The sequence below is a fragment of the Tachysurus vachellii genome, chromosome 7 (genome assembly GCF_030014155.1).
Source record: "Tachysurus vachellii isolate PV-2020 chromosome 7, HZAU_Pvac_v1, whole genome shotgun sequence".
Lineage (NCBI taxonomy): Eukaryota > Metazoa > Chordata > Actinopteri > Siluriformes > Bagridae > Tachysurus > Tachysurus vachellii.
The window spans coordinates 30,897,033-30,909,113 of NC_083466.1; the positions used below are offsets into that span (position 1 = coordinate 30,897,033).

Below are 12,081 nucleotides of genomic sequence, written 5' to 3' on the forward strand. Positions count from 1 at the left end.
ACACCACCTCATTTGGTTTAATCCCAGTTTCAGTAAGGCAGAGTGCAGTAAGGCTATTTTCTGAGATGATTTCATTTACAATAAGTGCCTTGGGTGCAAGTGATCTAATGTTCAGAAGCCCAAACTTTAGGAACTGTTTTTGTTGTTTCTTTGGTATTTGTCTGGTCTAATTTCAGTAAGATTATTTCGAGAACTTCTTATGCATTTACTTTTTGAGCTCACTACTCGGGGAACAGACACAGTTTCTATAGGGTGTGTACATTTGTGTCAATGCAATGAGTTGAGGGATGGCTATTGAAATTTAGATTTAAATCGTAGTTTAAAAGTCAGAAGGTGTGCAGCGCCCTGGAGATGTGGTCTGTGAGGATCTCCGCTCCAACTCTGCTGGGGTGCAGGCCGTCAGCACGGAACAAGCTAGGACGTTCCCAGAAAACATTCCAGTTATCAATAAAGGGTAAATTCTGAGCCTGACACCATGACTGTAACCGTTCATTTAAAGCAAAAATATACAATATAATGGGTTAGGCTTAGAGTTAGGGCTAAAGAAAAACAACAGTCAGTGACATCACCACCAACGTGCACCGAGGTCTCACAAATCCGCTGCTCAAAGAAGATACAGGGCACGCAATACAAGACATATACAGTAGAGGCCAGAAGATGGTATGGAGCATGGAGGACAGTGGTGTGGTGTCATGCTTGTATACTAGTACTTGTATGGCTGATTCTGGAACAGACTTGCTAATCTTTACTGATAATGGAGCTAAAGAAGGTAGCAGGTAAATGAAGTCAGAACAACCTCATTGTTGGCAGTTTATTGGCAAACAGAAGCTGCTTCTGTTCCTCTTTCTTTTTGCGTTTAGCTTCTCTATGCTTCTTCCTCTTTTACTTTCTTAACCATTTTTGTTCACGTTGTTTTTGAATAGGAATTTCTCCTAGAGTGTATTTAGGCTGTATACAGTTTTAAGTCGAGGTCAAGGGGGATCCATGAATCCTACAACTCCATTTTCTCCTATCCTCATCCAATTACCTTTTGGGGATAATCTCACAACAAAGTCGACTTTAAAAAGGTCTTCATCAGAGGAAAAGCAGAAGGTGTGTTATTATACTTTTGATCGACTCAAATTTGTGAGGTCTGTCTCTGTTATTTAAAATATCTAGATGTAAGGAAATTAAAGCTGAAATTCTGTTCTATCATCTTTATCTTTTTAAGTAGAGGTATGGTGATATACCTGTAGGAAAGAGAGCATTATTAATGTGTGTTTGTTAATAGACAGGTAAGGTGTCTCCTAGGGCAGGTAAGGTGAATCTCAGTTGTGTTCCAAACCTTTAGTGAAAGTGAAAGTGATGTGACATACGGCAGAATTCGTTCTCTGCATTTCTCTGCATATCCAAAGTGCACACACACAGCAGTGAACACACACTCACCGTGAACACACACCCGGAGCAGTGAGCCATTTATGCTGCAGCGCCTGGGGAGCAGTTGGGGGGGTTCGGTGCCTTGCTCAAGGGCATCTCTGTTGGCCCGAGACTCGAACCCACAACCTTAAGGTTAGGAGTCAGACTCTCTAACCATTAGGCCACGACTTCCCAAGAGTAGGACCTGCTTTCAGATGTAAACTATGGACATTTAAATGTCTACGCTGAGGGACTGGAACAGTATATTTTAATATTAGAGCTGTTCGTGTCCTAAGGCTTCATAGAGGAGTCAGAACATGACTTTACTTGGAGCATTATTTTAAATGCAGTGTGTTAAGACATTTAAAACCAATATAAACACACTGTTTTAAACTAAAGTCAAAAACCGTTTTTTTTTCCACTGTGTTTTTCCCTTCTTTCATGTTTTTTCATGAAGGATCCACCCACCTTCTGCGGTATTAAAGCTGAGTACCTGTCTCAGTTAGTCACTTCCACCTGAAGCTGATTTTTCTCCAGGTTTTATCTTTCAGTAGAATTATAAAGTTTTTGTTCCTGATATGTATGTAGAGAGCTAACCTCCTAAAATTCATCTCCACAACAAGATCTTCAGTGCTATGGCGAGTCAGACGAACCTGTGTGAGGATGTGCCATGTCCTGAGAGCTCCCAAAGCCCGAGGAAGAGAAATTCATCCATTAAAGTACCAATCAAATTTACGGGTAAAGAACAGATTTTAAATCACACTGTTGATTCACAATAAACACCAGAAATCTGTATCATAATGTTTTTGTAAGAATATATATAAGAATATATATATTATATGTCTAGAATTATGAAATTCATTTGGATCAGTTCATATATGTTTGTAATATTTATTCTTGCCTATAGCGTTTATGGATGTCAGCTCAGATATTGTCATTGAAAAGAACAAAACAACGAATGATTTCCAAGTGATAATTAACTACGCATCTTAAGAACTGTACAAACAAATACTTAAACAGGATAAACTGGATAAGTAAAAAAGAATAGTGACACACCTGTATAGACCTGTGTCACGTAATGAGTCACATTAAATGTGTAGAAGGGCGGAACCACTTTATTAAAGACAAAGAAATAAACAAGAAATCCATTTACAAGGAAAACTAAACTAGCTATAGATAAGTATACACACCCCTAAACTAGTGCACTTTGATATGATTTCAGCAGTCAGTGTTTTTCAGTAAGTCTGTTAGTGTTACATATTAACTCTCCTAAATGTCAGTAATGTAATAATGTAACTGGTAATGGAGTTTTTATTTATTTGTTTGTTTATTTATCATTCTGCACTGATGCAGGCAAAAATATTTGAAAATTAATATTTTTTTTCCAGGGAACCTTGGAAAGGGATCAGTTGGACATGAGAAGGTGTGAAACATCCCTCTTTTTTAATATCAGTACAGTATTGGTGTGTTTTAATTGGCTTAGAGAATTAGGAAAAGCATCACATGTTTATTATCCAATGGACAGTGTGGTAAGGCAAGGGTCCTGAACACTAATCGGAAGGCTGTCCCCTCTGCCCCCTTCTATAGCCTTTTGTACTTGAGGTACTACCAAATATCCTGCACCTTTTGATCGATGTAGGTGTGACGGATCATAAAAAACCAAAAGCTCTCTCAGTTACTGTGGTGCGAGACCATTAAGTACTTTATAGGTTAATAATAGTATTTTATAATCAATGTGAAACTTGAATGGAAGCCAATGAAATGAGGATAAGATAGGGGTGATATATTCATATCTTCTGGTTCTAGTTAGGACTCTAGCTGCTGCATTGTGGACTAACTGGAGCTTGTTTATGCTCCTACTGGAACATCCAGACAGTAAAGCATTACAATAATCCAACCTAGAGGTTACAAATGCATGAACTAGTGTTTCTGCATCATGTAATGACATCATATCTCTTATCTTAGTAATATTTCTGAGATGAAAGAAGGCTAACATTGTGGTGTTATTTATGTGAGCTTCAAATGAGAGACCGGTATCAATAATCACACCGAGGTCTTTTACTGCTGCACATGATGAAATAGAAAGACCACCCAGAGTTACTCTGTAATCAGAAAGCTTACTTCTGTCTGTCTGTGGTCCTGGTACAAGAACTTCTGTGTGTCAGAGTTAAGCAGGAGGAAGTGTGTAAGTGTCCACTGTCTGATGTCCTTCACACCATCTTCAGTCTTATTAAACTGGTGACTCACATCTGACTGCTGAAACATATAACTATTCAGTTTAGTTTGAGGCCATGTGCGTTATAATTTCCTAGTGGACCTCTAAGGTCTACTGTTAGTAGTTCCAACTCATTTCCCATTGGGTTCTCTTAAATAAACGTATTAGGTTCCAATATAAGCTAAAGCCTGGATCACACTGTGCCCCAGTGCATGTAACATGAATAACATCAGTCTATTTAAGGATATTTCAGTTGTTAAACACCACTCATATGGGGTTCCTAAAGAATATCAGTCCTATCATCTGATGATCTTGTGTTTGAATCCCGTGACTGTGCTCTCTAAGTTTGAGAGCTTTAATCTCCTTCCCTGTCAATAACTAATGATAGTAATGAGCCAGGGCTATCAAGTATCACGCATTGAGCATTTTGTCATGTTCTCCCGCCACACATTGTATCATGCAGAAAAACGTACTATTTATCATATATTTAATAAGCCGCAGCACCCAGAATGTATCAGTCCGCACCGCTGTCTCTATGGACCCGGGCAGGAAACAAGCGCGTCTCCCCTGGAGTTCTTAGTCGAGCCTGACACTTATCAGCCAATCAAAAAAAGAGGCTCCACAACAGCCAATCAGAAAATAGCACTATTGTATCTGGGTAAGATTTAACACAACAACCAATGAAAAAAAAGCAGATCCTGGAATTGTTCATCATCATCCTCGTTCACCCACAGAGAAAAGCTCTGGAGCTGCGAGCATCACTTTGAGCACAGAGTAAGTCATGATCTCCTGTTGTAATGTTACAACTAATTCACAACTTCAAACAATGACATTGTGACTGAGGAGTTTTTCATGAGTGTCTGTAACAGCCAACAGTTTTACAGCCTGTTCACTGACAACACCTGCTCAGAACAAGTAGTCTAGTGCCAGTGGTTCTCAAACTGGGGGCCCTGAGATGGTGCCAGGGGGCCCCGGTTCACTGACAACACCTGCTGAGAACAAGTAGTCTAGGCCAGAGCTGAGCGTGTGTATATGGAAGAGGTAGAACTTATTCCAGCTCCAGCCTCACCAGCACCATGATCTGCCTATTGAATAAAGTTTATTATTGTTATATTCATTATTAAGTAATAATATTCTGTGATTTCATGAGTTTTCATGGAAAACGAGAACATTTCCAGCTGATCCCAAACATTTGAACACTAGTGTGTGTTCTCTTTCTCAGGTGTTTAATGACCCAATCCATGGTCACATCGAGCTGCACCCCCTGCTAGTGAAGATCATCGATACTCCTCAGTTCCAGAGACTGCGGTATATTAAACAGCTGGGAGGAGCCTACTTTGTGTTTCCTGGAGCTTCACACAACCGATTTGAACACTCAGTAGGGTGTGTATCTGTCTGTGTGAGCCTCAAAGGGATACAGGTGATATACACCATGATATAGGTGTCACGGACGCGGGGGTAAAAACGGACCCAAATGCAGGACAGCTTAACAAAAACAGGGATTTAATTAAATAAAAGACACAAAACAGGACACAGACAAAACCAGACATGAAGACAAGAGGATTCCGCGCTGCACAATGCAACGCGGCTCAACTAAATAATACAAATAATCAATAAACATGAGGGACAGGTGTGCAGAGGCGGGGCGGAAAAGACTAGAGCGGGGCAGACACGTGAACACCAAACATAAACAAAAAGGCACATGGCCAAAGTCCAGGCAGCGTCCTGACAATAGGAGCTAATTGTTTTAAGATGAGCATGACACATGAGAGTGATTATATACCACATGATGAGTCAAATGCTGGATTCATTAATGACTAAAAGGCTCAAGATGGTACGAGTGATATGATAATGTTAAAAGGCTTTTATCCTGATTTTAAAACTAGACACATGTTTGATTAATCATACATTCTGATTTTTCTGTGTTCCAGAGTTGGATATTTAGCAGGTTGTCTCATTAAAACTCTAAGTGAAAAACAGCCAGAGCTTGGCATCACGGAAGAAGACATCCTGTGTGTTCAGGTCGCTGGCTTGTGCCATGATTTGGGTGACCACACAGACACACACACACACACACACACACACACAGACTTTATTTATCTTTCATAGTGTACGACTCATGCTTTTACACATTGAGAAACTGATATCTGGTTCTAATAATAATATAATATAATATAATATAATATAATATAATGGGGTTATGATGTCCACATTAAAGACACATTCATATCATTAATCTTGCAATTGTCCACTTTCTCAGGTCACGGCCCATTTTCTCATCTGTTTGACCGCATGTTTATCCCAAGGGTCCGTCCTGAACTGAAATGGGAGGTAAGAACCAAACCCCTACTGCTGAAACACAGAGCACAGCAATGTTTCTGCTTTATATTGCTCTAGGGTTATAGAGTTAAGCAGCTAGATTGAGTAGAAAGGAATAAAGAACAATAATTATTGAAATCCTATGAAACAAGTAGCACACCTGAATGTGTACGATGTAGTGCAGGTTCATTATGTTCAGTTCTACCCCTTTTTTTCATGGCAGCATGAGATTGCATCAGTGAAAATGTTTGAGCATCTGGTGAAGGAGAATAACCTGGAGGATACGATGATGAAAGATTATGGTCTTTCTACCGATGACCTCAAATTTATCAAAGAACAAATTGCAGCACCTTTGAACCCCTCTGTACAAGACAAGGTAGAGGATTTTCTTCTCAATTTTGTTCACAAGGTGAAACATTGCAGCTGAACTGATTTCTGGATCTCTTTTTACTTTAGTGGCCCTACAGTGGAAGACCTGAGGAAAAGTCCTTCTTGTATGAGATTGTGGCAAATAAGAGGACTGGCATTGATGTGGACAAGTGGGATTATTTCGCAAGGTGGGTGTGTAATTAAGATGAACTTTGTTTTATTTCTAAGATATATTAATGTTACTGTATTGAAGTTTATTTATATTAGTGTTAACATATAGAGTCACATATCACTCAAACAGCATAATTGTGGCCTAATGGTTAGAGAGTTTGACTCCTAACCCTAAGGTTGTGGGTTCAAGTCTGGGGCCGGCCACGACTGAGGTGCCCTTGAGCAAGGCACCGACACCCCCCCAACCCCCAGCGCATTAGGTTAAATGCAGATAACGAATTCTGAGTATGGGCCACCATATTTAGCCGTATGTCACTTTAACTTTACGTCACTTTAACTTTATAATCACTTTAACTTTACTTTAAACGTCACTTTAACTTTATAATGAACTAAAGCTAACTAGCCTGGGGCAGCAAGATGCTAACACTAGAATACAGATAAAATATACCAGTTCCTAGAGTCAAAGGTCTTTATATACACATTTTCCATCTGAACAGAGACTCATATCACCTGGGACTCAAGAACATCCCAGACTACCAGCGTTTCCTAAAAATGGCCAGAGTGTGTGAGGTCAATGGGAAGAATGTCATCTGTTCCAGAGACAAGGTATGCGCCTTACCCACAATGCACAGAGCTTTACTTTTTTTTTACTGTAAATAATCATGCTTTCTTCTAATACTGTGGTGTTTATAAAGCTCAATGTTCAAAAGAGGGGGGCTTAGTGGTTAGCATGTTCGCCTCACACCTCCAGGGTTGGGGGTTCGATTCCCGCCTCCGCCTTGTGTGTGTGGAGTTTGCATGTTCTCCCCGTGCCTCAGGGGTTTCCTCTGGGTACTCCAGTTTCCTCCCCCGGGCCAAAGACATGCATGGTAGGTTGATTGGCTTCTCTGGAAAAATTTTCCGTAGTGTGTGAGTGAATGAGAGTGTGTGTGTGTGTGCCCTGTGATGGGTTGACACTCCGTCCAGGGTGTATCCTGCCTTGATGCCCGATGACGCCTGGGATAGGCACAGCCTCCCCGTGACCCGAGAAGTTCGGATAAGCATAGAAGATGAATGAATGAATGAACATTCAAAAGATTTAAAACTTTTGAATGTTTAATTATGATGTTTTTTTTAAGTTGATAGTACCATGCTTTGTAATATCAGGGACCCATGCAAACATTTCACAATAAATGGATCATTGCCACTATTATACTCTCTATAGATGATATCCTTCTACCTTCCTCTTCAGTGCTGTATGAACGGAGTATAGAGCCACTGACAGTATTAAAATGTTTATATGAGCAAACTGGTTTTTCACTCAAACTGTGGTATGTCATGAAATTTACTAGCATGAATCGGGCTTCTGTCTGTAGTTGACTATAATGCAACACTGATGATGCAGCTTTTTCTGGCCTTATTCATTTTGCCATGACACAATATCAATGTAATGACACATGAGATCTACTGTGAGTAGCTTGAGGAGTAAGGCTCACATTCACTTTTCTGCAGGAAGTCCATGATTTATATGACATGTTTCACACAAGACACTCCCTACACCGCAGAGCCTATCAGCACAAAGTGACCAAGATCATTGAGGAAATGTGAGTATTATTAACATAAATATCTAAAATGTTTCTAGTACTTATATGAAGAATCTGTGGGGTTTTTGTTTGCCTGATATAAGAGGTGTAATGTTGCAATTAATCTCCAGTATCATAACTATCACTTCTGGTATGATGTCTTTTAGTGTCTCAAAGTAGTGACTTAAAACTCTTGAATGGGTTAGGTGTCCAGTTAGAGAAACCAGATTTAACAAATTTAATCAATATTTAATATTTAATACACTGTGGTACTGATACAGTGTCCCAACTAATTTGGGTTAGCCTTCACTATCCCATCTATTAAGTGGTAACTTCCCTCAACTTTGTACAACAGAAATTTGGAGGGTTTGGAAAAGTAACTTCTCAAATATAAAGCTGCTCTGATACATGAACACCGATTTTGTCTTTATCTGCATGTGCACCTGCCACATGTCAGCGCTGATAGGAATAAGGCGCTATAAAAGGGGGCCACATATTTGCCTGAGAAGCCAATGCTCAGGGGTAGTAGTTCAACTAATGGCAAGGGAAATGTGTTGTTTGGACACCTTGACAGCAAGAAGATGATCAGTGGTGGTGGTAGCATGACACAGCTAGGGTTAACCTTAGGTCTGCCTCAAGCAGCATTATACTGAGCTTAAAAAATGTGTCAAGTGTCCAGTTTTAACTTAAGCGTCACCTTAAAAACAGTTTGTACATATATGTTTGTACTGCTGGCATATGATCTCACACCTGTGTTTGATATGTGACCGTTGTATAAAATAATCACACTGTAGGATAACAGAAGCCTTGGTCAAAGCCGATCCTTACATTCTGATCCAGGGATCCTCTGGAAAGATGTACAAAATGTCACAGGCCATAGATGACATGGAGGCCTACACCAAGCTCACAGGTCAGATAATCTAAACTTTGAAGCTAACAAACCATCGTGTCATTTCTCCAGAATACACAGTGGGCCTTCCACAATATACACCACAAATGTAATATACGGGGAGTCTCAAAACTCTCAGTGTGTAGGTGCAAATACAGAGCACAAAGTTAATTACAGAGCAGCTTCGACAGGACCGACATTCCTTTGCATCCTTGTGAGAGCGTTCCCATGCAGCCATGAGAACGATGTCAATACATTCTTTTTCATTCTTAAAGGCTATTTGAAAAAAAACAAACAGGCTAAATATGAAACATTTTGAAAGCCATTGTGCTAAGCTTTAATGTAAAACATGTATATTATTAAACTCTATTGTATCTTTATTGGCCTAACGCCTGCTGACTCATTATTGTATTTTGCAATAAATGTTAGTTTGTGTGTGTGGGGCCATGACCTTTTCAACATAATGTCCTCTTTACCACTTCACAGATAACATCTATGAGCAGATCCTGTACTCCTCTAATCCAGACCTGTCTGAAGCTCAGACCATCGTGAAGAATATTCTCTGCAGAAAATTGTACAAGTGTGTGGGACAGACTATACCTGAAGAAGCTCTTAATTTGTCAAAGGTCAGGGGTCTATTTACCAATACAAGTCAAGCACAGCATTTAATACACAATGAAAATGAATAATCTAAAGTTTGCAAATCAAATCAATTCAAATTTTATTTGTCACATACACATACATACAGGGTATGACATGCAATGAAATGCTTTTTGCATCTGTCCGGTATTTAAGCATAAAAGGAATGCAATTAGGGGTAATAATAATAATAATAAAACCAAAAGGAGATAGATAAATAAAAAGTATAAACTATATAAAAACTATATAAAATATGAAAATATATGTGAACAAATAATGTATATACATATACATAAATATACATATACATAAATGCATATGGTTTTTAATGATAAATGATAAATACATTCTAATTGTAATGGTTTTTAATGCAGATGATAAATACATTTTTTATAGGAAGCATTGGCCAAAGAAGTGGCTGAGTCCAAACCTGATGACACTGAGGTTGTCCTGAAAGCTGAAGATTTCATAGTCAGCGTATGAAAACAACAAAAAAAAACTAATACTTTATCTTACACTTTGATAATCAGAATTTTGAGGATTTTGGACTCACTTTTAATAATCTGGCAGGTATTTGGTATTGATTATGGCAAGAAGGAGAAAAACCCCATCGACAAGGTCTACTTCTACTGCAAGCACAACCCCACTGAAGCCTTTCAGATTCGCAAGGAACAGGTACATATAAGGTGTCATTTACCCGCAAGACTCCATTAACCTTTCCACAAATATCTGTTGGGACTTTAACACTTTACGCTTTACACACATCACTCATTTATGTATATACATAAGTTGTATAAACTGTTATGGACATAGTTACTGGGTGGCTGCTGCAGCTCCCAGTCCTCTGTGGTCAAGTGGTGTTGATATGTTTAAGAGATCATGTCTAGTGAGTGTCCACTGGATTCCTATTGGTGGTATTTGTACGTGCTTTTGAAGATGATCTTACAGGCTTTGCTTCCCATCAAAATGCTTACGCTTCTAATTCTGTGTACCTGTTAGTTATGAAATAAAATGTTTGGCACTGATGTGCATGTGTCTTTTGTAGGTGTCCAAACTGCTGCCAGACACATTTTCTGAGGAGCATATCAGACTTTACTGCAAACAGACAGATAAACTGGCAGATGCAAAGAAATACTTTCAGCAGTGGTGTAAGAAGAAGGGTTTGAAACCTCTGGTAAGACTCACCTCCTCCACCATGGGTGTGTTTAAGTAAATGTTAAATGAATATTTTGATAACTGCCTGACCCTGGAGAGTAAAAGGTAAGGGGTTCTTAGAGACCAGCATGCACTAACCTGACAGCAGAGCTCTCTCTCTTTGGGCTCATAATTAAAAACTACTCCCTGAGACCCTGTAATGAACAGCAAGTGTTTTCATGTAGTGGTTTAAAGGCATGGATACTGTATAGTGTGTTCCTTACTGTTGGTGAAAATACCCCTTATGTGTGTGTGTTGTTTTTTGTTTTTTTTTGTTAAGGATGCTAATCTTGTGGTTCAAGAATTTACTCCTGCCAAGAAAACTCAAAATGAAGAACAAGGAGATGCAGAGGCTAAAGATCGGGTAAAGAAAGCCCTCTTTTTAACACTAGGCATGGACAACAGCATTGAAGCCAAATCGCACCCTGCTGGCAGACCAAATGACCAATTATCCTGTTAAAGGTTTAAATTGATTATAAACTGATTACTGAAAAATATCTTACAGCTGGTGCGTTAATATTATTCAGAATTTTAAACTGACTTAAACTCTATCTTGGTGTCATAACGTATATACTTCCATTACTTGTTAATTGTATTTAGGGTACAGAGGAAAAATGTTGTCTTCTATTGCTTTACAGAATAATTATTTTAACTTTAATCATTTTCTTTCACATGGTCATGTAACAGATTTACCTTCATGTAGGGACTTTCTGACATTTAAGACTTTCTATTAAGTTTACTTGGTGATGTGTCTAATAAATTATCTGGTTTCGTCTTATTCAGTGTGTGAATCTTTACTGATTTACTGGTGTCAGCACATAAAATACTGAGGTATCTGAATATTTATACAGTAGATACTGAACAATCAGTCTACAACAGGAACGGTAAAATCGTAAGAGTACTAAAATCTTTTTGATCTTCTGTGAGATTGAGAAACAGGTTTGATATTTGAAAAAGCTTCAGATGTTTCACAGATTTGTTCAGTTCTACCTGAATCTCCAGGGGCCTGTTGCACAAAAGTAGAATTAAGACATCCAGGATAAATGACTGAGCTGAGCTCAATGAATCCAAAACAAGTGCATCGGGCTTAATTGGTTGCACAAAGACCAAGCCAGGATGAGCAGACACGGATTCATCAAGCCAGGTGAAACCAATCCTGGATATGTGCGTGCTCACAGCTCACTCAAACAGACCCGCCACCGATCACAGATTCACTGATTCACCATGGCAACTAGAGCGGCGTACTTTTCCCCGTAGGAGGCACAAATCCTCTTGGAGGCATACAAGAAGGTAAAAGACATAATTAAGAAGAAAGGCAACACCGCCAC

The 12,081-nt window shown here is 39.1% G+C and overlaps 1 protein-coding gene across 1 annotated transcript; it reads left to right on the forward strand.

Moving 5' to 3' along the window:
- Nucleotides 1–828: 828 nt before the first annotated feature.
- Nucleotides 829–11,495, forward strand: LOC132849177 (deoxynucleoside triphosphate triphosphohydrolase SAMHD1-like). Its single transcript, XM_060875431.1, has 16 exons — nucleotides 829–1,092; nucleotides 2,019–2,133; nucleotides 2,784–2,818; nucleotides 4,833–4,993; nucleotides 5,542–5,657; nucleotides 5,871–5,941; nucleotides 6,153–6,305; nucleotides 6,386–6,486; nucleotides 6,967–7,075; nucleotides 7,961–8,052; nucleotides 8,826–8,941; nucleotides 9,407–9,546; nucleotides 9,956–10,036; nucleotides 10,130–10,234; nucleotides 10,605–10,733; nucleotides 11,034–11,495. Exons 1-16 carry the CDS (start codon nucleotides 985–987, stop codon nucleotides 11,211–11,213), a joined length of 1,812 nt encoding a protein of 603 aa, XP_060731414.1. The 5' UTR covers nucleotides 829–984; the 3' UTR covers nucleotides 11,214–11,495.
- The last annotated feature ends 586 nt before the right edge of the window (nucleotides 11,496–12,081 follow it).

Bases quoted from the DNA above. Each gene is read 5' to 3' on its own strand.
- LOC132849177 (XM_060875431.1), top strand. From the start codon at position 985: ATGAATCCTACAACTCCATTTTCTCCTATCCTCATCCAATTACCTTTT. The intron at 5,658-5,870 runs GTGACCACACAG...CCACTTTCTCAG, and splicing joins TGGCTTGTGCCATGATTTGG to GTCACGGCCCATTTTCTCAT. The intron at 6,306-6,385 runs GTAGAGGATTTT...TTTTTACTTTAG, and splicing joins ACCCCTCTGTACAAGACAAG to TGGCCCTACAGTGGAAGACC.